Below are 25,161 nucleotides of genomic sequence, written 5' to 3'. Positions count from 1 at the left end.
TTTGTGGAAAGAATGAATCCTGTACTATAAAATCTTGCTTTCTGTCACAAATATCTATTTTGTCATTCAAATCTAGCTTGACATGCACTAGTTAGTTACACTATTATATATTATGTCCACTTTTTTTTACATAATACATTCTGTAAGTAACTCTGCACATAAGTGTGTCCGTTACATGGAGGTTATACATTTGTGAGAAAAAGTTGCTTGTTAAACTGTACAGAATGGAGTTTGTTATATAATGACATCCTTTTGTGCACTAACCAGATTTTGTTCTCATTCTTTAATAGAAATGTCTTTTGTAAAAAATTTTTTATCTGTTTATGGTCAAAAATACTTATATACCATGAGAGACATGAATTCTGTGTATTAGGGATAGTTTTGTATACAGAATGTATTTGGAACAAACGGCACCCCATATCCCAGCTCTCCGGTGCAGGCACCAGTGCCGGGCCAAGTCTTTCAGTTGCCCCAGGCAACCCGGCTGGCTGGTCCCCGCCGCAGCTGTGCGCAAAGTTGCGCAACAGAGGACGCACGTGCGTAATCGTGCGTAACAGAGGAGCGCACCCACTTTTCAATGTGGTAACACTTGCCGGACTAGGGGTAGGCTACACATAAGGTAAGTACCTGGAGCCCCCGAGCTTTGCGCCCTAGGCACGTGCCTCTTTTGCCTACCCCTAGTTCCGGCCCTGGCAGGCACGCATGCGCACTCGCAGGGAGGGGGGTATGTGGGTGGGCGCTAGGACCGTGTGGCCTAGGGGCGTCCGCCCACGAAATCCGGCGCTGGGATCACCGCACCAGAGGCCTCCCCTTCAGACTAAAACTTTCATTTGCAGCAACGTAGGGGGTTCTTCACAGTCTGGTCAGTGAGGTTGTGGAATGCACTGACAGTTGATTCAGTTAATGCCTTTAAGAGTGGCTTGGATGGCATTTTATTGTTGTCATACTAAAAATCTACAATTAGTATAGATTGTGTATGTGAGTGTATTCATTCCAAAGATTACCGAAGAGAAGAAGATGGTGCCTGTGAACTCCGCTGAACAGAATCTGCACGAAGAGGTAAGTAAAGAGTTAGGGGCATTTGCCCGGGGGTAGCTAGGCTGGGGGGGGGGGTGGGAATCTATGTAGGGTTGGGGGCTAGGGTTTTTTTTTTATTAAGCTTTTTTCTCCTTTTAGAAGGGGTTGGATGGTTTTTTAGCAAGTGAGGGAATACAGCGTTATGGAAGATAGTACAAGTTGCTCCAGGGACTAGTCCCATACCTCCCAACTGTCCCGTTTTGAGCGGGACATTCCTGCTTTTGACAACTCAACCCGTAGTCTCGGATTTGTACTGATATTCCCTAAGTTTCTCTTTGATTTCCTGCACTGAACAGCCAGAAAAAGATACAACATTTCTAACTTCGGCTCTTGGCAGTGAGCCCAGAACACATACTTAACATACTTTTGTTACAGTTTTAGATAAGATAAGAAGGAAGACTCACAGCTTAAAGGGCAATTCACCTTCATTAGCAAAACTGTAATAACATATAAAAATGTGTTTAAACTTTCATAACCTACCAAGTTTTGTAAAATGGACATGGTAATTAGGGGGTGTGGTCACAAAAACAGGCGTGGTCAAAATATATTTTTGTCCCTCTTTCTGTTTCTAAAATGTTGGGAGGTGTGCTAGTCCGACTGCCAGCCTGGAGTCAGGAAAGAATTCCCCATCCCTACGTGCAAATTGGAGAGGCTTCAATGGATCTACTAGCAGTTAGGCAGGTTATTTACAGACTTAATTGATGGATATGTGTCTTTTTTTCAACTTAGCTTAGTTCCTATGACGCCTGCAGTTCCATATCCTGCCAGTAGGGGTCAGTAGCGCCTTTACCGTCTAGCGTTGCCTGTGATTGGCCAGCAGATGGCGACTGATATTGAGAATAACAAATGATATTTGTTGTGGTGTTGGCTGGATCGTGTCTTCTGTGAAGTTCCCGGGAAATCCTGGGTCTGGCACCTTGGGAGGTGGGTGAATAGCGTCTGTTGCGTCGTTTCCGTGCGGATGAGCGGGGCCTGGGCGCGCCTGGGACTGTAGTGAGCGGCGGGGCCGTGTATGAGAACCATGGGAGGCGCTAGGAGAGACGCGCAGCAGCTTGGGGCCTGGGCCTTATTATGAGCTGCATTCAGTTGTATTGTATAGCGGTGTCACTCCAGTGAGCACATCCCTGTCTCACCTCTATTGCTTTGTATTGTATCCCATACACTTTACAGCACAGAGACTGGCCAGACGTCAGTCAGAAGTATCTAATGTATCTAATGTTCACAGCTGAGCACACTGGGAGTTGTAGTTCATCAGCTTTACAGCTTCTTCATCCTTGAATAATATATATATATATTCTCCTTGCAGGAGGCAATGGGTAGTCAGATATTACTGCATCACAACTTTATATAAAGTCTATCATATTCTGGGATTTGTAGTCCAGCAATACCGGTGAGTCTAAGGTTTTCCCATTGTTCTGTTAGTTTCTGTTAGTCCAGCCCTGATTGGCCGCATGTTAGGTACCTTTATCTTTATCGCTGGGCTTATCCCTCTCCTCCTTCCCTGAGACAGTCGCCAGCATCGCCCCAGATGGGAATTAGTGCCGCTAAGTTCTCTGTGCTGCAAAGCCACATTGTAAAAGCCGTGCAATTGTTTTTATCCACCCCTGATCATTTTAAGAGAAATGCCGTCCGGTGTAATCGCGGTGTGTAGCGGATTTCAGAATAATGTACTGTGAACTGTTCACCCTGAAAATATCATGTAAATGTTTAAATAAAACTGGCAATTTTTTATTCAAGGAGACATTTTGTGTAAAAAATAAGAACGTACCAGTGCATTATACTCATTTAGATATAGAAGAATTGTGCTTAAAAAAAGTAGTGTTTCAGGCTGATTTATTGAATATTTCTGCAAAAACCTTAATAATCCCTCTCTTCAATTCCATTACCTGAATTCCCAGGCTGTGCAGGGGAGCCGGTGTTACTCAGCTCACTGCACTGTAGGACAGGAACCAATCAGAAGCTAGCAGGACCTGATAGGGAACTGAAGCCTGTCTGTGCTTGTGTGACTGCAGGGCTTTGATTGGCCGTCTCCGTCCTACTGTGCTTCTGGCAGGGACAGTTAGGACACACCCACCCCTCATTTGAAACACAGACAGGAACCAGTGAACATCTATAGGGAGCTCTAATAAAGAGGTTATTTTTAGAGAAAATATTAATTTTTAGCACCATGTAAAAGCAACACCAAAAATAGTTGGTTTTTTTTCCCATTTATCCTATATGTCTCCTTTAAAAATCTGTGGTGTTCTGATATAAAGACACATTCTGGTAAATGACACATTGTTGGAGTTTGTATATACACATATGGAATAGGTATGCACCGAATCCACTATTTTGGATTCGGCCGAACCTCCGAATCCTTATTCGTCCGAATTCTGAATCCTAATTTGCATATGCAAATTAGGAGTAGAAAAGGGAACACATTTTTTAATTTCTTGTTTTGTGACAAAAAGTCACGCAATTTACCTCTCCACCCCTAATTTGCATATGCAAATCAGGATTCGGTTCTGCCGGGCAGAAGGATTCGGCCGTCTCCTGCTGAAAAAGGCCGAATCCCGTAACGAATCCTGGATTTGGTGCATCCCTAGTATGGAATCCGTTATCTGGAAACCCGTTATCCAGAAAGCTCCAAATTATTGAATGCCCATCTCCCATAGACTCCATTTTATCCAAATAATCAAAATGTTTAAAAATGATTTCCTTGTTCTTTGTAGTAATAAAACAGTACCTTGTACTTGATCCCATCTAAGATATAATTAATCCTTAATGGAAGTAAAACCAGTCTATTGGTTTTTTTTTAATGTTTTTATGAATTCCTAGTAGATTTAAGGAATGAAGATCCAAATTACAGAAAGATCCATATCCAAAAAATCCCAGGACCCGAGCATTCTGTAGCCCAGGTCCCATACCTGTAGTGTATATTCTGTTGAACTTGTTCGTATCACTGGGGAGAGTCGCAGTTCATCTAGAACACACTAATTGTATATATAAGTTTAGCGCAGATCGGGTCAAGACTTGACAGCTACAAGCATGCCCTGCAGTATACATTAAAGGAACAGTTCAGTGTGAAAATAAAAACTGGGTAAATAGATAGGCTGTGCAGAATAAAAAATGTTTCTAATATAGTTAGTTAGTCAAAAATGTAATGTATAAAGGCTGGAGTGACTGGATGTCTAACATAATAGCCAGAACACTACTTCCTGCTTTTCAGCTCTCTTGGTTTCCACTGATTGGTGACCAGGCATTAACCCATACCTCCCAACTGTCCCGCATTACACGGCACAGTCCAGATTTTCTCTGCTTGTCCCACTGTCCCGGATAGTGGTGAAGATGTCCCGCAGACCCGTGCCGGCTGTTCTTGTTGTTGCTGCACGGGCAGCGGCATCTTGCTACTTCTGGGTTTTTTCTGCGCAGCGTTTTTCACTGAGTGAGTTGGGTCTTTCCGACTTGTGCCGAGTTCTCTCTACACTTCTTCCGGTGCGGCGTGTGGGTGGTGCTTGGAGCGTCTCAGCCTCTGTCCTCGCATGTCTCGCTGGATAGGAGGAGCATATCAGTAATACTGTCACTATCAGGTTTGGTTGGAAGGGCACGTTGTATATACATTTGATTGTGAGTGCAGGTGAGTGGCTGCTGCTGTTCCCTGACAGGCTTTACTGACTCCTGTCTCAGAAGCTATTTGGGATTATATCACTTTACTAGCTTAAGGTGGCCATACACGGATAGATCCGCTCGTTTGGCGATGTCGCCAAACGAGCGGATCTCCCTCCGATATGCCCACCTTGAGGTGGGCAATATCGGGCTGATCCGATCGTGGGCCCTAGGGCCCAACGATCGGATCCTAGCGCTCGCAAATGGGCGGTCGGATCGCGGTACCGCATCAACGAACAGATGCGGCCGCGATCCGACGGGATTTTTAACCCCATCCGATCGAGATCTGGCCGACTTTCGGCCAGATCTCGATCGGGGAAGCCCGTCGGGGGCCCCCATACACGGGCCAATAAACTGCCGACACAGTCTGTCGGCAGCTTTTATCGGCCCGTGTATGGCCACCTTTAGTGTTGTTTATTTTTGTATGAGGACTTTCTTTGTGTATGGGGCACTTGTGGGTTATTGGGGAGCAATTAGCAGCCTGGTCCCAGTTGTGTGAGGAAATGGGAATGGTAATTGAGAGGCACAGGGAGATTGTGCAATTGTATTTTATATCTCAGCTGCTGTTACTCAGAAATCCTTTCCTTCAGTGACACAGGGCTGCTGTATGGGGGCACATTGTATAGCAGACTACCTTCTAATCTCCCTGACATGCCAGAGGAAGTGCTGAAGAGAATTCACCTTCATTAGCAAAACTGTAATAACATATAAAAACCATAGAAATGTGTTCAAACTTTCATAACCTACCAAATTTTGTAAAACTGACATGGTAATTAGGGTGTGTGGCCATAAAATGGGTGTAGTCAAAAAAAATTCACAAATCTTTTTGTCCCTCTTTCTGTTTCCAAGTTGTTGGGAGGTATGCATTAACCAATCAGTGAGTTGAGGGGGGCACAACTGTTAAATTGGCAAAAATTGCTGTTAAATTGGCAAAACGTTCTAATAAACAGTAAATTGCTGGCAAAAAGGGCCCCTTGGTCCCAAGTAAAGGGTTTTCAACATAACAAAATAAAGGTAAAATATGAAGGGGTGAATTCACAGTGTTAGAAGAAGGAGAAAAGATATTGGTGGATTATTTCTTCAGCCATCCAATTTTATGGGAATTACATGCACCCATGGGTGCAGCTGCTGGTTGGCCATTCAGGAAACAAACATGGAGTATATCAGCCAGTATATCCGTATATCAGCCAGTATATCAGCCAGTATATCTGTATATAAGTATATCAGCCACTATATCCGTATATCAGTATATCCGCTAGTATATCCGTATATCAGTATATCAGCCAGTATGCCAGTATATCAGTATATCAACCAGTATATCAGTATATCAGCCAGTATAGGCCCATGTGCTGAAGGAATGTATCAGGCAATGGCAACAGTAAATTCTTTTGTATTGGTTTCGTTTGATCATTCTCAGAGCATTTTTAATATATTTTACTAGTGATGGGCATATAAATTTGGCAGGCGCGAATTCGAGGCAAATTTCCACGTATCACAGCCAGCGAATAAATGCACAAAACTGCAGCGAAAATTCGCTGGCAGCAAAAAAATTTTGGGCGCGCGTCGGAAAAGTCACTCTCGTCAAAACCTTCACATGCCAACATTATTCGTACCCCCATTGACTAACGCCGACGTCAGAATTCGCAATAGGACATATTCGCCCATCACTATATTTTACTATTCTGTCAAATATTAAAACTACAGCTGCCAGCATTCTAAGTGGGGATTTGTTGTTATCTGCAGCTGAAGTATCCCTGGGTTCCACAGACATAATGATAGAGGCAAAACACTGATCTATGTGATGTCTGAGTAACCTTTTATTTTTCCTGTCAGGTGTCCAAGCAGATTCTACTTTACCGACCCGCTCAGGACCAAGCAGAACTCTGTTTTTATCATCACAGGTAAGGGAATCACATTCCTAGCTTTTGCTCTGGTGGAACAGAATTGAAAATAAATATTTTATGCAGCCCAAGCCTGTCAAGAAGTTGTTGGGATCTATGGTTCAAGAATGAGATAGGGTGGGGAATTTGACCAATCAGTATGCAAATTAAGGGGCATATTTATCAAAGCACAAGTTATAGAGTTTGTTTTACTTTGTATGACCTCAAAACTCCAATAGTATCTTATTTAAGAACAAATTTAAAAGTCTAAAACTCGAACGAATATTACCGAACCGAAAACTTGAATTGAATTAGACTAAACTCAAATTGAGTTTTTTCTCCAAAAAAAAAAAAATGTTAGGAAGGCTGTTAACATCTTCAAATGGGTCACTGGACCTCTGCCATTGACTTCTACATGAACTCGGCAGGTTTTAAGTGGCGTACTATCGAATTTGAGTTGTTCCCAGGGTCAAGGTATGAAAAATCTCGAATTCGAGTTTGGATGATTCCCAACTCGAGTTTTGACCAAAAATACAACTTGAAAATTCAAATTTGAATTTACTATTCGAACCTTAATAAATCTTCCCTGAAATGTACATTCTGGACATACACTTGGATAATATAATGTCCGTAGGTACAACAATGCTCAAGTAGTTGGGTGGAGATTCAAGGGGTTGTTCACCTTTAAATGAACTTTTAGTATGATGTAGAGAGTGATATTCTAAGACAATTTGCAATTGGTTTTTATTTTTTATTATTTGTGGTTTTTACGTTATTTAACTTTTTATTCAGCAGCTTTCCGGTTTGCAATTTCAGCAATCTGGTTGCTAGGGTCCAAATAATACTAGCAGCCATGCATTGATTTAAATGAGAGACTAGAATATGAACAGGAGAGGCCTGACTAGAAAGATGAGTAATAAAAAGTAGCAGTAACAATATATTTGTAGCTTTTCAGAGCATTTGTTGATTTGTTGAAAGCTGCAGAGAGCCAGAAGAAAACTGTAAAAAATAAACAATGAAGACCAATTGAAAATTTTCTTAGAATTGGCCATTCTGTAACATGCTAAAAGTTAACTTGAAGGTGAACCACCCCTTTAACCAGTCGGGGGTTATATGATACCCAAATAGTAGCGCAGTTGTACACATTCTTCAGAATTGGATCCAATGCTTACTCTTTTTTTATTTCAATTACAGGCAGAGCTTCTAAAAGGTACAGCCATGTCCTATGTTTTTGTGAACGACTCCTCCCAGACCAACGTCCCTCTGTTGCAAGCATGCATTGATGGGGATTTCAACTACTCCAAGCGCCTGCTGGAGAGCGGCTTTGACCCAAACATACGTGACAGCCGTGGCCGCACGGGTCTTCACTTGGCTGCCGCCCGTGGGAATGTGGATATCTGTCAGCTGCTTCATAAGTTTGGTGCTGATCTGCTGGCAACTGATTATCAGGGCAACACGGCCCTTCATCTGTGTGGCCACGTGGATACGATTCAGTTCCTCGTTTCCAATGGACTGAAAATAGATATTTGGTGAGTGAGTAGTCTATATAATGATAAGACAGTGTTGGTTTATAGCAGGGAGGCACCGAATCCTCTATTTTAGAATTCGGCCGAATCCTTTGTGGAATATTTGGCCTAATTCAAACCCTAATTTAGATATGTAAATTAGGGTAAAATTAGAAGAAAGAACCACACAAGCAGCACTTGATTAAAAAATGTTGATTTCCATGTTCGTGTAATGAAAAGTCATGTGATTTTTTTGGTTTCGAATTCAGTTCAGCCAGGCACTTGGATTTTGCCGAATCCGAATTCTGCTGATAAAGGCCAAACCCAATCCTGGATTCGGTGTATTTCAAGTTGATAGTACAGGTATGGGATCTATTTTCTGGAATACTTGGAACATGGGGTCTTCCAGATAAGCAATATTTATGTAATTAAATTAGGGATGCACCAAATCCAGGATTCAGTTCGGGATTCGGCCTTTTTCAGCAGGATTCGGATTCGGCCGAATCCTTCTGCCCGGCCTAGGCTCTCAGGTCTTCAAAGTATTGGGACAAGTGGCCACCCTTCGTGGCCAGGTCACTTTAGGCTAATGGCATACAGGCTTTTCAAGTACCTGTTATCCAGACCGCGCCAAATTATTGGAAGGTGATCTCCCATAGACTCCATTATAATCAAATATTTTTTTTTTTTTTTTAAATGATTTCCCTTTTCTCTGTAATCATAAAGCAGTACCTTGTATTTGATCCAAACTAAGATATAATTAATCCTTATCCTATTGGGTTTATTTAATGTCTACTTTTTCAGTCAATTTAGAGATCCCAATTACAGAAAGACCTCTGATCCAGAAAACCCCAGGTCTCCAGCATTCTGTATAACAGGTCCCATACCTGTACCACTGTTCTCCAGTAGAGAATAACAATGGCCAAAGCACCCCTGTCCACCTGTCACTGGTTGTGACAGACAGACCTTTGTACTAAAACTTTCCGTGTGCGTGTAAAAGGTGAATAATTAGCTTTTATTGGGCTTTTGAATTGTGTCTCAAGAGCAAAGCCTACAAAGTAATAACACAGATACAGCTGTTTATATGAGTGAGCCTGCACAGGCAAGTCCTTCTGTAACTATAGGTGTATTCTTCCTATGGGGAGATTTTCTCTCTCCCTCAGGAAAGACAGTTAATTGGATTAAATACATGTTTAAGGGCAGAGACACACACTCAGATTTGGGGAGATTTAGTCGCCCGGCGATAAATCGCCTCTTCTTCGGGGCGACTAATCTCCCACTGACTAGAATCTAAATCGCCGGCGGGATGGCACTTGGAGTGCTTTGTTTTCCGAAGTCGTACAAGTTTCCTTGTGGGGCGACTTCGGAAAACGAATCGCATCGATTGCCATCCCGCCGGCGATTTACATTCTAGCCAGCAGGAAGCAGTTTGGGGAGATTAGTTGGCCCGAAGAAGAGGCGATTTGTCGCTGGGCGACTAATCTCCCCGAATCTGAGCATGTGTCTCTGCAAGGCCAGAAAAAAGCCTACGATATCCGTAAGTTGATCCAGAGCTCTCAGCCTGTAGTTCTCCTCCCAAACATAATAAGCAGCCTCTCATATGTTTGCAGGTGATACTGTGCCTTGTTATAGGACCTTGAGTTGAACAGAGTTTTAAAGCTTTATAAGTTCTAATTAGATTTATGAAATAAGATTTGTATCTTTCATCTTTTTTTGCTCATATCTGGGCCACATGTGCTGGTTTGAATCGTTTGTTACTATTGTGGACACTTCAGATCACATTCATTAGTATAAACACAATCCTAAAATAAAGGGGTTGTTTAAATTAACTTTTAATATGATGTAGAGAATGATATTCTGAGACAACTTGCAATTGGTTTTAATTTTTTATTATTTGTGATTTGTTTTTAGTATTTTAGCTTTGTATTCAGCAGCTCAACAGTTTTCAATTTCAGCAATCTGGTTGCTAGGGTCCAAATTATTCTAGCAACCATGCACCGATATAAATGAACTGGAATATGAATAGGAGAGGCCTGAATAGAAAGATGAGTAATAAAAAGGAGCAACAACAATAAATGTGTAGCCATACAGAGCTTTTGTTTTTAAGACGGGTCAATGACCCCCATTTGAAAGCTGGAAAGGGTGAGAAAAAAAGTTAAGTAACTCAAAAAAAAAATAATGAAGACCAATTGCGAAGTTGCTAGGAATTGGACATTCTATATACTAAAAGTTACCTCAAAGTTGAACCACCCCCTTTAAAAAAGAAAAACAAAGTTGTAGTGGGTCAAAATCTCTCCAGGGGCGTAACTATAGAGGAAGCAGACCCTGGAGGTATAGGGGCCCTATGAGGCCCTAATTCATATACAATTTCAATAAACATTGGAGAAACAAGTCAACCTCTAAACATTTTGGGGGCCTGAAAAATAATTTGCTGTATCTAGTTACGCCACTGCATCTCTCTGTGTATTTCCTAACTATTTCCCATAGTGCACAACACCCCCTGCCACCTCTACAACCAGAGCACCTCCACTTCTCACAAGTAAACTGGCCCCTTGTACCTGAGCCTTGGCCTTGTCACTTGGTTTCTTAGGTTCCATGATGGTGATTAGATGCAGCACATGAAGGGGTTGATGCAGTTAGAGACTTGCGGTGGGGAAGGTTGCACTGATGGTTTGGTGGTTACAGTTAAATATACTCAAATTATTTTTTTTCCTTTAATTTCAGAAATATCCATTTTTTTTTTTAATTTTCACATGCAGTTTAATGCACATCTGAGATGACAAATGCTCAGATAAATATTAAACCTATAAAGGTACTATACAGTAAGCTGTATAAAGGGTAGGGATGCACCAAATCCACTATTTGGGACTCGGCTGAATCCCCGAATCTTTGGTGAAGGATTGGCCGAATAGCGAACCGAACCCTAATTTTCATTTGCATATGCAAATTAGGGGCAGGAAAGGAAAAAGTGGAAAAAAATTCTTTTGTGACGAAAAGTCACATGATTTCCCTCCCCTAATTTACATATGCAAATTAGAATTCGTATTCGGTTTGGCCAGGCACAGGGTTTCGACCGAATCCAAATCCTGCTAAAAAAAAGGCCAAATCCCGAACCGAAACCTGGATTTGGTGCATCCCTAATAAAGTATACCTCAGATTTGCAGAAGTGGAGGATGTGCATCCCTCCGCTTGTTTGTCGATTCTGTTTCCCACCATCATAAATCCCCTGATTTCTTGCAATGATTTGCTAATGTGCCTGATGATCGTATATTTTAAAGGAACAGTTCAGTCTTCAAATAAAAACTGAGTTAGTCAGTGACTTGAAGGAGGTCCACATGGGACATAACTGTTCAGTGAGTTTGCAATTGATCCACAGCATTCAGCTCAGATTCAAAAGATGTGACCCATGTGCCCCCCCTCAAGACACTGATTGGTTACTGCCTGGTAACCAATCAGTGGAAACCAAGAGAGCTGAAAAGCAGGAAGTAGTGTTCTGGCTATTATGTTAGACATCCAGTCACTTCAGCCTTTATACATATCATTTTGGCTAACTAACTATATTGGAAACATCTTTTATTTTGCACATCTATTTACTCAGTTTTTATTTTTAATACTGAATAATTTCTTTAATTTACAACAAACTGCTAATAATGCCTTTCTTTTGAATTCCCACAGCAATCACCAAGGCGCCACACCACTCATCCTAGCCAAGCGCAGGGGAGTGAACAAAGAAGTGATCCGCATGCTGGAGTCCCTGGAGGAGCAGGAAGTCAAAGGCTTCAATAGGGGCTCTCACTCCAAGCTGGAGATCTTGCAGATGGCGGAAAGCGAAAGGTATATCCAATGCTCTGAGCTCCTAATGGAAAAAGGACACAACACCCTGTCGGAAGGAACCTCTGAGGAAGATTGGTATGTTCCACTTATTAGTATCTCACTAACTGTGCCTGAACTTGACTGTGCTTTTATGTAGTATCTATTATTTATTATTAACATGTATTTTAGAGCGCCAACATATTGCGCAACAATGTAAAAATAAATGTGTTTATACAAAGAAATCACATGAATTACATACATAGAACATACAGAGTTACATACATAACGACCAGTACCGGTACAAAAGGTGAGGAAGGCCCTGTGCAAAAGAGCTTACAATCTAAAGGGGAAGGAAGTGAGACACAAGGTGTGGGAGTGGGCAAGATCAGAAATAAGCAGGTGAGAGATGTAGCATATGGTATTGCATCTGTTAGCTAAACACAGTATAGAGAATAATAATACACGTTAATAATGTTCCACTTAAAGGAACAGGAACATCAAAAAATGAAAGTCTTTTAAAGTAATAAAAATATAATGCAGGGTTGCCCTGCACTGGTAAAACATGCGTTTGCTTCAGAAACACTACTATTGTTTATATAAATAAGCTGCTGTGTAGCAATGGGGGCAGCCATTCAAAGGAGAAAAGGCTCAGGTTACACAGCAGATAAGCTCTGAAGAACATAATGGTGTTATCTGTTATCCACTGTTTAACCTGTACCATGTAGTCTTTTTTCAGTTTCCACCACTGCTATACAGCAGCTTGTTTATATGAACTAAAGTAGTGTTTCTGAAGCAAACAGATCAGTTTTACCAGTGCACGGCAACAGTACATCATATTTTCATTACTTTAACACACTTTAATTTTTTGGTGTTACTGTTCCTTTAACAGTATCTCATGATTAACTGTGCCTGAACTTGACCATGTTTTTATGCAATATCTAGTAACTTCCCTTATTTCAGCTTGATGTAGCCACTTTGACAGGGTGAGGGTAAAGAAAGTTGCAACATTAGAGGGAGACAAATCACTAATTAACCACTAAACCACTATTTACATTGGTTCTCAGTTTGTAGCCAATGGGAGTCACTTATTAACTAAAACCGGGCAAATTAGTAACCCATAGCGACCAGTCACAATTTAATAAATGTAAACCCTCAAAGCAAATTAATGTACATGTGCTTGCAGTACATTTCTAAGCACTTGAAATGTGCATTAATTTTTTTTAAATATTTTTATTTTTCAAGATATTGCCAGTTTTTTGACAGCTAATGTTTATGAAACCAGGTTGCCGCCTGTTGGTCATTGTGCCTGACTGGCTACGGTCAGCTGAAAAGGAACTTTGTGAGAAAAGGAACAGTTTGTGATGATGCTCTGCTTAGGAAATGACGTAAGCAAGCAGAGAAGGGTCAATTGCTGTTTCTCTGGTCAGTTCTAAGTAACCTCACAAGATTCTCTTTTTCATAGGAAAAAGTTGGCCTAAATGACCAGCAGGTGGGGCTGTTGCTTCAAAGTTCTTAGTAGATCAATCCTAGCAATTTACATTCTTTTGTTTTGTGGGTTTACGTTTCCCTTAAAGGAGAAGGAAAGGTTAAAACTAAGTAAGCTTTTTCAGAAACGTCCACCTACATATACCAGTAAACCCTGTAATGCTGCTCTGAGTCCTCTGTCAAAAGAAACACAGCATTTCTGTCCTTCTATTGTGTACACATGGGCTTCTGTATCAGACTTTCTTCTTTCAGCTTAAACCTCCAGGGCTAGGGCTTGAGCATGCTCAGTATGCTCTTCTTCTTCCCCCCCCTTCTCTGCTGTAATCTGAGCCCAGAGCAGGTAGAGACTCAGGCAGGAAGTGATGTCACACCAAGCTAATACTGCAGCTGCTATCTTAAACACAGAGAGAGAGAGAGAGAGCTTCTAGAGCTTTTTACTCAGGTATGGTAAAATATTCTACAGACTAAATATAGTGTTATAGCTTGCACTATAGCAACTTATCTATTGGCAATAAAATGCCTCTGTAGCTTTCCTTCTCCTTTAACTGACATTAGTCTACCTGCTGTTGATTGATGAAAGTTTATTAGTTGTTATGGATTACAGCACTGGGGCAAGATTGCCCAGTTTTACTATATAAACCCCAGTGTGTCAGTGTGCGCTCAGTATTTACATACAGGTATGGGATCCGTTATCTGGAAACCCGTTATTCAGAAAGCTCCAAATTAGTCCCATAGACTAAATTTCCAAATTATCCAAATTTTTAAAAATGATTTCCTTTTTCTCTGTAATAATAAAACAGTACCTTGTACTTGATCCCAACTAAGATATAATTCTTATTGGGGGCAAAACCAGTCTATTGGGTTTATTTAATGTTTACCTGATTTTTCTTAAAGACCCAAATTATGGATCCATTATCCGGAACACCCCAGGTCCCGAGCATTCTGGATAACAGGTCCCACACCTGTATAATGTAATATGGTTGTCAAGTATTGGGCCATCCAGTCCAGTATTTGCGGCAGGGATTTACAGGGGTAATTAGAATGCAACTCTTGCTACACACTGGCGCTAGCTATAAAATAGTTCAATGAAATAGAGCAACAGAAAACATGCTTTCTGGCATTAAAGAAGCATCAGAATGTTGTTTAGCATATTCATATATTTCTGGAGAGATGATTGTGTAAACTGTGCAGACAGACAAATGATAACATATGTGTTCTATACGTGGTCTTTTCGGGGGGGCTGTTTTGAGTAATAACATTGCATTCCAAACTGAAGTTGATTATCTCAATGTTTTACTTTCATTTAAAGGGAAATCTATTCTGCTCCTCTTCTTTTCGAATTCAGGCCTCTTATTCAAATCAGTGCATGGATGCTAGGGTAATTTAGACCCTAGCAACCTGATTGTCAACTGGAGAGCTGCTGAATAAAAAGCGAAATAACGCAAAAAACACAAATGATAAAAAAATCAAAACCAATTGCAAATATCACTCTCTACATCATACTAAAAATTAAGTCAAAGGAGAAAAACCCCATTTGCTGCTCCACTATTTTTTTTTAATGCAGTTTTAAAAATAGCCTCTCTTGCTCAGTATTCACTGGGTTTTTTTAGGTGCACATGCAGGACTGCACCTTAACAGCCCAATCATATTTTGTGAGTGCATCACAAAAATATATATGTATTTAATACACAAAAGCCACAAATATCCTGTAAATTATATCCTTATAAACGGTGAGTTCTGATGTCATCAGTTATAAACGGTGAGTTCTGATGTCATTTCTGTCACATGACTCACTGAAACTTGTGTATTATAATAAATAAAGTACCCCCAGTTGTAAAATATGAGGATATTAGAAGTTACCTCGTAGTTCCATGACCTGTATAAAAACACTCGGCCTTCAGCCTCGTGTTTTTATATGGTCATGAAACTCCTCGGTTACTTATAATATCCTTCTATTTTACAAGAGGGGGTACTTTATTCACTATATTATAGTCTTACATTTATAACTGAATTTATTACTGTTAAATAATTAAAGGACCTATGATTATTATATTAAACCCCATTGCCTTGTTTACATTTGCTTAAAGGAGAAGTAAACCCAAAAGTTAAAAAATCCCTACACCCCTGCCCTAACCCCTACCCCCCTAACTTTTTACTTACCCCTCAGTGCAGATTAAGACATCAGAGTTCACGGGCAACATCTTCTTCTCTTCGGGTTGAGACCGGCGTATCGTTGCACGCGCAGTTGGAGCAATTTTCTGATTCATTACAACTGCGCATGCATCGAAACTCATGAAAATTGCCGAAGCGCCGGTCTCATTCCAAAGATTACTGAAGCATCTGAAGATGGAACTCCGATCCCTGAATCTGCACCGAGGGGTAAGTAAAAAGTTAGGGGCATTTGCCCGGGGTAACACTTAGGGTAGAACTACACGGGCGATTTCAATGTGGTTTTGGCGAATCCAACGCACTGCACCAAAGCGCAGGTGTCGAATCGGATGGGACAGAGAATAAGGTAAGCAATGTCGGATGGTGTTGCAGCGTTCATCCGACAGTAGTGTTGACGCGACTGTCGGATGCAGATGCTGCTGTATTTCTTACCTTATTTTCCGTTGCATCCGACTTGATGCCTGAGTTTTGGTGCAGCGTTTCAAATCATTGAAATCGCCACATAGTTCTACCCTAAGGCTGGGGGGAGGAGGAAGGGGGTCTATGTAGGTTTTTATTTTTACTTTTGGGTTTGCTTCTCCTTTAAGTAACAAGTCCTGTTTCAGCCACCAACTTGTTTGAGCTAGGCCATTTGTACTACAATAACAGGTTTAGTTATAGGATCTGTTATCTGGAAACCCGTTATCCAGAAAGCTCTGAATTACTAAAGTCTATGTCCCATAGGCTCCATTAAAATGAAAATTCACATTTTTTAAAATGATTTTCTTTTTCTCTATAATAATAAAACAGTAGCTTGCACTTGATCCAGACTAAGATATAATTAATCCTTACTAAAAGCAAAACCAGCCTATTGGGTTTATTTAATGTTTAAATTAGAATCCCGCAGGGAACCAATTTCTAGGACCCAAACCTGCAACCCGCATATTTACCCACTTTGATCCACTACCGGACCCGCAACTGCCTTATCTACAACCCGACCCGCAACCCGCCGACCACCATCAAACAGGAAGTGATGTTGCTGCAAACCGGAACATCATCAAAAGTGGGCGGGGACAGAAACAAGTTTTGTAAAACTTTAAAAGGAGTAAAATAGAGACAATAGTAGATAACATAAGAAATTTAGATGAGACCCGCAACCCGACCTACTTCTATACCTGCACCTGAAAATCCTCCCCTCATTCCGCAGGGTTGCCTGCTTTTTTTGTGGGTACCCGACCCGCTGCAGGACTCTAGTTTAAATGATTTTTAAGTAGACAAAAAGTATAGAGATCCAGAAAACCCCAGGTCCTCGAGCATTCTGGATAACAGGTCCCATACCTGAAATACAAAGTAGGCCCTGTAAATAAGAATTAATTAGGCACATTTGTGTATGCCCCCTGTAACTGAAGCTTTAAGCTAGCACAAATCTCAACCTGCATTGTATTACTATTATTAAGGTACTGGTCTTTGCAAGTGAAGCAATTAATTCTTTATCTTTACCTTCTTGATTCCTGCTTTGAACACTTGCAGCATTTATAGGTCCTATTGTGAAAGTAACACGCTGAAACTTGTGGCTAGACAACAACTGGCAGCTTGTTTTGATATTATCATTTTATATTTTCTATAATAAAAAAGAAACAAACACTTGAGTAGTGGTGGAGAAGTGCAGGCCACATTGAATGATTATAGGGGAGACACTTTCTTTTCCCCGTCTGCATTAAGTTGTGGGGTGCAAAGGTAACGTGCTAGCCTTTGTACTAATTACAAGAGTAACAGTTTCTCTGATAAGTAAACCGAAAATGAGTCTCGCTTGATATTCATAGTGAAAGTGACCTTTGCCGGTGCAAGCATGGTTACATATTAGCTTGTGGGTGGGCACTACCTCTTCATTAGAGATTAGTGTTACAGTGATCAATTGAAGAATATGCAAATCTGCAGGGGTGGTTCTCCTGTAAGTTAATTTTTAGTAGGGATGCACTGAATCCACTATTTTGGATTCGGCCGAACCCCCGAATCCTTTGCGAAAGATTCGGCCAAATACCGAACCGAATCCTAATTTGCAAATGAAAATTAGTGGTGGGAAGGAGAAAAACATTTTACTTCCTTGTTTTGTGAAAAAAGGTCACACGATTTCCCTCCCGCCCCTAATTTGCGTATGCAAATTAGGATTTGGATTCGGTTCGGCCGAGCAAAGGATTCGGCCGAATCCTGCTGAAAGAAAGGCCAAATACTGGCCGAATCCCGAACCGAATCCTGGATTCGGTGCATCCCTAATTTTTAGTATGTTATAGAATGACCATTTCTAAGCAACCTTTCATTTGGTCTTCATTATTTATTTTTGATAGTATTTTGATTATTTATCGTTTACTTCTGACTCTTTCCAGCTTTCAAATGGAGGTCACTGACCCCATCTGGAAAAAAAATGGTTTGTAAGGCAACAAATGTATTGTTATTGTTACTTTTTATCACTCATCTTTCTAATCAGACCTCTCCTATTCATATTCCAGTCTCTTATTCAAACCAATGCATGGTTGCTACGTTAATTTGGACCCTACTAATCAGATTGCTGAAATTGCAAACTGGAGAGCTGCTGAATAAAAAGCTAAATAACTCAAAAGCCACAAATAAGAAAAATGAAAACTAATTACAGATAGCGATGAGCTAATCTGTGCCGTTTCGCTTTGCTGAAAAATTTGCGAAACTGCGAAAAACTCAGTGGAACGGTGAAGTCAGTGGGTGTTTTTACGCACGCAAATTTTCACGCTCCAAATGCATTAAAGTCATGGGTTTTTTTACTATGTCGACTTTTTTGTCCTAATGTATTAGTCAATGGGCGTTTTTTCTAATGGCAAATTTTTTGTCCTAAAGCATTAAAGTCAGTGGGCGTTTTTTTCTCATGGGCTTTTTTTCACTGTGAATTTTCCGCATCTAATTTTTGGCGCAGTTTAGTGAAAATTTGCACAAGGCCAAATTCGAAATTTCGCCACAAATCCATGGCTGGTGAATAAATGTACTCATCGCTAATTACAAATTGTCTCAGAATATCACTCTCTACATCATACTAAGCGTTAATTAAAAGGTGAACAACCCCTTAAAATGTTTTTAAAAAAAATAAAAACCAATTGCAATTTGTCTCAGGTCACTCTCTACATCATAAAAGTTAATATAAAGGGGAGCATGCCTTTAACAAAAATAATGAAGACCAATTGAAAAGGATTGACCATTCTATAATATACTGAAAGTTGACTTAAAGGTGAACCACCCCTGAAAGGTTAAAACGAAGTAAGCTTTATCAGAAAGGTCTATATAAATATACCAGTAAACCCTCAAAGTAATGCTGCTCTGAGTCCTCTGTCAAAAGAAACACCACATTTCTTTCCTTCTATTGTGTACTCATGGGCTTCTGTATCAGACTTTCTGTTTTCATCTTAAACCTCCAGGACACAGGTTTGAGCATGCTCAGTTTGCTCTTCTCCCCCTCCCTGCTGTAATCTGAGCCCAGAGTATGAGCGAGCAGGAAGAAACTCAGGCAGGAAGTGATGTTACAACAAGCTAATATGGCAGCTACTATCCTAAACAAACAGAGAGAGCTTCTAGAGCTTTTTACTCGGGTATGGTAAAACATTCTACTGAATTAATATAGTGTTATAGCTTTAACTATTGCAGCTAATCTATTGGCAATAAACTACCTTGGTTGCTTTCCTTCTCCTTTAATGGCAACAAATGATCTTGCAAGGTTTAGGATAGAAATTGCCTACTGTATGAGTCAGTAGGTACATGAGTCCTCTGATGATAAGCTCCCCACCTGCAGCAGGATTAGGCAAACCCTCTACTCTCGGTTGTGTTTTTTTGGCTTCTGTACAAGGCCAAGGCCACAAGATTTAACATGTCTAATGCTTTGCTGAACTTTAGTTATCCATTAAATTTGCTATGATACATTTTGATGGCAAAGAACATAGCTGTTATTTGCAGGTCAATAAAACAAATTTCAGTGTACCAATCAGAGAGTGGTTACTAGGGCAGATTATGGCCTGTGCTCTTATTAAAAGTCTCAAAATGAGTGGTGTGTTTTGGTCCTAGATTTGAGAATAAAGTATTTCACACGTAGGAGGTTGGCACACCACATCTGTGAAAGGTCACTTAATGCTACTGAGCTTCCTTGGTTTAACCACAGGCTTTTTTCTGCCGCATTGGTAGAGAAAGCTACATCAAGGCTCCTTTATTTTATTTTCTCAACATCCCACTCCCCTCCTACAGGGCCTTCAGCTCATCCTTTCAACAGTTCTTCATATATCAGCACTGCATGATTAAATACACGTATCTCCTATTTCAATGAGTTTCTCAGTTTTGGTATAAGAGAGGATATTTTGTGCATATGGTAATAGAGTAAAAACATTTCATGGTGTTACATCCCGTTTAAAGGGGATTCATTTTTTTGTGGGGGCAAAATAATTTCTGAAATTCTTCCCATTTATTGAATAAGAATTAATCAAAATTAGATTCATGACTTCAGTTTATAAAAAAAAAAAAATTGTTTCACACAATGGTGTTTTAAATGCAGTGTAAATCAGAATGTTGGCACTGTTCTATTAATAGTAATGGAAACCCAGAGCTGTGATGGAACTGGTGAAAAGTGGTACTGCAAAAAAAGCGAAACAATATTTGGCAAAGGCTTGTCTTACGTTGGCCATACACTATAAGATCTGCTCGTTTGGAGAGGTTGCAAAAAGAGCAGATCTTTTCCCCAATATGTCCACTTAGGGTATTGTCACACCTAGAGATTCGGGGAGATTTAGTTGCCCAGCGACTAATCGCCTCTACTTTGGGGCGACTAATCTCCCCAAACTGCTTCCCCGTGTCTTCCACCTGCGACATGGCACTCGCGGCGCATCGGTTTCCAAAGTGAGACGACTCCGGAAAACGAAGCGCCGCTAGTAGGAGATTAGTCACCGGGCAACTAAATCTCCCCGAATCTCACAGTATGTCCTTACCCTAAAGGCAGGCGATATTCGATTAAGCCCTAGGGCCAAACGATCGGATTACAATGATTGGAGTAGGCACCGCCAGGATGAGGACTGCATCAACTAGCCAATGCGGTCCCAGATTGAATGGGAAAATCAAACATGCCCGATCTCCCTGATTTTTGACCAGATATCAGTCGGAGAGGTCCGTTTGGAGGGTCCCATACATACCGATAAGCTGTCAAATCTGTCTAAAGGATTTGAACATGCAGCTTAAAGGAACAGTAACATCAAAAAATTAAAGTGTTTTAAAGTAATACAAATATAATGCAGTGTTGCCCTGCACTGTAAAACTGATGGGTTTGCTTCAGAAACACTACTATAGTTTATATAAATAAGCTGCTGTGTAGCAATGAGGGCAGCCATTCAAAGGAGTAAAGGCTCAGGTTACACAGCAGGTAAGCTCTGTAGAACATAATGGTGTTATCTGTTATCCACTATTTATTCTGTACTTTATAGACTTTTTTCAATTTCTGCCATTGCTACACAGCAGCTTGTTTATATGAACTATAGTAGTGTTTCTGAAGCAAACACATCAGTTTTACCAGTGCAGGGCAACAACACTACATGATATTTTCATTACTTTTAAACACTTTTATTTTTTCTGTTACTGTCCTTTAAAATCTGCCCATGTATGGGCACCTTTAGAGCCAGCCTAAAAATGACAGGTGGAATTGCTCAAAAACATGTCTTTTAGAGGAAGTTTATTTACATATAGGATACAGGTATGTTACAGGTATATAGGATAATGTTATGCAAAAACTCCAGAAAGCTCCACATTTTGGGAAGGTCATCTCCCATAGACTACATTTTAATAAAATAATAAAAAAAATTTTAACAAATTATTTTATTTTTCCCTGTAATAAGAAGACCGTACCTTGTACTTGATCCCAACTAAGATATAATTAATATTATATCCTGTTGGGTTTAAAGACTAGACACAGCATGTTTAGTTAAAGGTCTCTAAGATGATACCTGTTCATGTTTTTAGTGATTACTGATTACGTTTTTTCATTGATTTTCACCCGTGGTTGCAAAAGGCTCCCGTCAATTCACTTTCAAATAAACTAAGTTACCACTTTTCGGCAGATTCGGCCCGGCGACAAATCTCCTCATCTTTGGGGCGACTAATCTCCCCGATCTGCCTTCTCGTCGGCTAGAATGTAAAATCGCCAGTGGGATGGCACTCGGAGCACTTTTTCGAAGTCGCCGGTAGTTGCCTCACGAGGAAACTTCAGACGACTTCAGAATCTGATTTTGTGTCCTTATGCTCAGCCCAATGAATATTACTCTTGGCTTCAATAAAAACAAGTATGAAACCTGAATTTTGCCATGGGGACAGGGGCAAGCACCGGCATGCTATTTGCACATAATTCAAGATAAACAGTTTAATTACATTGCATTTAACTGCTGATTTGCACAGTATTTCTTGGCACAAATTCATTCTGAACAAATGTAATATGGCTTACAAATAGATATATATCTCTCTCTCTCTAGCAAATTCACTTTCTCATGTATTTCAAATGAATGGCTGCTGATGCTCTGTTCAAGGCTAAATGGGACGTTCACAGAAATATTAACACTTAAAGGCCCGTTTATTAAAGGTTGAATTTTAGCGGCACCACGATTAAACACTTATTTCTCTAAAACCACGAAGGCCATGAACATTTATTAAAAGATAAAAAGTACGAACAGGGGAAAAAACACTGAGAGATTCGCTAAAACATTCGAAATATATCTAAAACATCTGAAAATTCAAGACGATTCAGACAATTACTAGTGAAAAGAAAATCCGAAACCTCGGAATGGTTAAAAAAAAAGTCCAATAGGATCAACGCAGCTCCCATTGAATTCTATGTGACCTCAACTGCTCTTACTTGGAGAAGTTTTGTATTAGAGGTTTTTATAGATTCACCTTTGAGTTAACTGATGATGTACAGAGGGATATTCTGAGACAATTTGCAATTGGTTTTCATTTTTTAGTATTTGTGGTTTTTGCGTTATTTAGCTTTATATTCAGCAGCTCTCCAGTATACAATTTCAGCAATCTGGTTGCTAGGGTCCAAATTTCCCTAGCAATAATGCACTTAATAAGTGACTGGAATATGAATAGGCCAGGGCCTGTAGAGAAAGATGAGTAATAAAAAGTAACAATAAATGTGTAACCTTACAGAGCATTTGTTTTTAGATGGGGTCAGTGCCCCCCCCCCCCATTTGAAAGCTGGAAAGAGCCAGAAGAAGATAATAATAAAACGAAAACTATACAAAATAAATAATGAAGACCAATTGAAAAGTTGCTTAGAATTTGCCATTTTATAACATACTAAAAGTTAACTTAAAAGCGAACCACCCCTTTAATAACTCATGAAATGATTCATGAAAAAAAAGATGGATGGATTTTAAAGGAAAACCATACCTCCCCAAACAATGTAGGTCTCTATAAAAAGATATTGCATAAAACAACTCATATGTAAAACCCTGCTTCATGTAAATAAACCATTTTCATAATAATATACTTTTCTAGTAGTATGTGCCATTGGGTAATCCTAAATAGAAAATTGCCATTTTAAAAAATAAGGGCCACCCCCTGGGATCGTACAATTCACGGTGCACACAAACATACCAACAAACCATACTTGTTAGGTCACATGAGCCAATTAACAGAGTTCTGTCTTTTGCTTCCACACTTCTTCCTGTTACAGTTAGAGTTGTAGTATTTCTGGTCAGGTGATCTCTGAGCAACACACAGACCATTACAAAATGGTGGTTCAAGACAAGAGATGTAAAAGGGCAATATTTGCTTAAATATATATTCCAGTTTGGTAAGATTCTTTAATATACCACTTAATTTGATGTAAACTATCTGTTGCTTAAAGGGGTGGTTCACTTTTAAGGTAACTTTTATTATGTTATAGAACGACCAATTCTAAGCAACTTTTCAATTATAGTTTTCATAGTTATTTTCCTTTTTATTACTGATCCTTCTATTCAGACTCTCTCCTATTCATATCCCAGTCTCTTATTCCAATCAATGCATGGTTGCTAGGGTAATTTGGGCCCTAGTTACCAGATTGCTTGAAGAGCTGCTGAATAAAAAGCTAAATAACTCAAAAACCTAAAACTAAAAAAATTGCAAATTATCTCCGAATATCACTCTCTTCATCATACTGAAAGTTATCTAAAAGGTGAACAACCCCTTTAAGTGTTCATTTTGGGGGTATAGTTTTCCTTTAATTGTGATTCAAATAAACACTTGGTTGCTAGGGTATGAAGACCCAAATTTGGTTACAGTTTAATTCCATAATGGAGAGGAGTAGAACAAACAGAGTTCAAGACCTTGAGGGAACAACCTCCAGTCTTAAAATTCAATTGCCTGCAATAAGTTCATTTTAAGTTGATTTTTACCTTGAGGGCCTTGTATTGATATCTGACCTGTAAGACAGGGTTTTATTACAGTGTGTATTTTAATATGTCTCTTTTTCTTCCAGTGCAATGGAAAGCCACTCTCTCCTGAATCCAAACTTACAGCAGGGTGAAGGGGTCCTCTCTAGCTTCCGCACAACTTGGCAGGAATTTGTGGAGGACCTGGGTTTCTGGAGAGTTCTCCTCCTCCTCCTGGTCATTGCTCTTCTTTCTCTGGGTATAGCCTACTATGTTAGCGGTGTGCTGCCCTTTGTGGAAAATCAGCCAGAACTAGTGCATTAGAGAGATGTAGAAACCTTTCATGCCCCCAGCTTCCTTAAATGCAGTCGTCTGTGCTGCATAAATATATATATCTCAGACCACTTGTTGGCCCGGTCTTGGAACTCTGTGCATTCCGATCAGAATCATCTTGGATGGAATGTGTCTTCGTGATCTTCAAAGATGTAGTGGGACATCCCTTCCTTGTGATTCCGTGCGAAGTGCTTTGTAAGACTGATTATCCGGCCATCTATGAAGAGTAGAGAATCCTTAATTTTTATGATATGCAATGCCGAAGCAAATGCTTATTTCTACGTGTGTGTTCATGGATATTTATCTATAGGTTGGACTCTTTTTTTTTTTTTTTTTTTTTTTTTTTTGTCGTCACACCATTTCCAGCAATTGTATGGTTGCTTATGAAGAGTATTCAATCGGTTGCCATTCATAGTATGTAAATAATGTAACTATTAAAGTTAATGCCTTTTATAAGGTGGAGAATGGAGCGTACAGACTTATTTCTGGGTTAGATGATGCTGTAGGTTGATATTGTGTCCTTCATAAGTCTTTTTGTCATGAAAGAAAGTTTAGTTGGCATATTCTTACTAGGGGTCTCCTTTAAACGAAAGATGGGGGTGCCAGTGAATGTAATGAATGAGGACTTTAAAGTGAACCTGTCACCCAGACATAAAAAGCTGTATAATTAAAGAGATTTCCCAATTAAACATTAAATCCAAATTCTTTTTTTTATTAAAGCATTCATAGCTGTTGTAAACTTGTTTAAAAATCTCAGCTGTCAATCAAATATTGTCTGCCCCTCCTCTATGCCTTAGGCATAGAGGCGGGGCAAGAAATTACTTAACTTTAAATTCAGCACTTCCTAGATGTCACTGCTCTCCCCACATTCCCCCA

The 25,161-nt window shown here is 40.0% G+C and overlaps 1 protein-coding gene across 1 annotated transcript; it reads left to right on the top strand.

The window, feature by feature from the left end:
• Positions 1–1,862: 1,862 nt before the first annotated feature.
• Positions 1,863–24,910, top strand: ankrd46.L (ankyrin repeat domain 46 L homeolog). Its single transcript, XM_018268137.2, has 5 exons — positions 1,863–2,001; positions 6,556–6,623; positions 7,797–8,131; positions 11,780–12,013; positions 24,060–24,910. The coding sequence occupies exons 3-5, from the start codon at positions 7,821–7,823 to the stop codon at positions 24,274–24,276; spliced, it is 762 nt and encodes a 253-aa protein (XP_018123626.1). The 5' UTR covers positions 1,863–2,001; positions 6,556–6,623; positions 7,797–7,820; the 3' UTR covers positions 24,277–24,910.
• The last annotated feature ends 251 nt before the right edge of the window (positions 24,911–25,161 follow it).

Source organism: Xenopus laevis, chromosome 6L (genome assembly GCF_017654675.1).
Source record: "Xenopus laevis strain J_2021 chromosome 6L, Xenopus_laevis_v10.1, whole genome shotgun sequence".
NCBI lineage: Eukaryota > Metazoa > Chordata > Amphibia > Anura > Pipidae > Xenopus > Xenopus laevis.
This window is presented reverse-complemented; position numbering and strand designations above follow the sequence as displayed.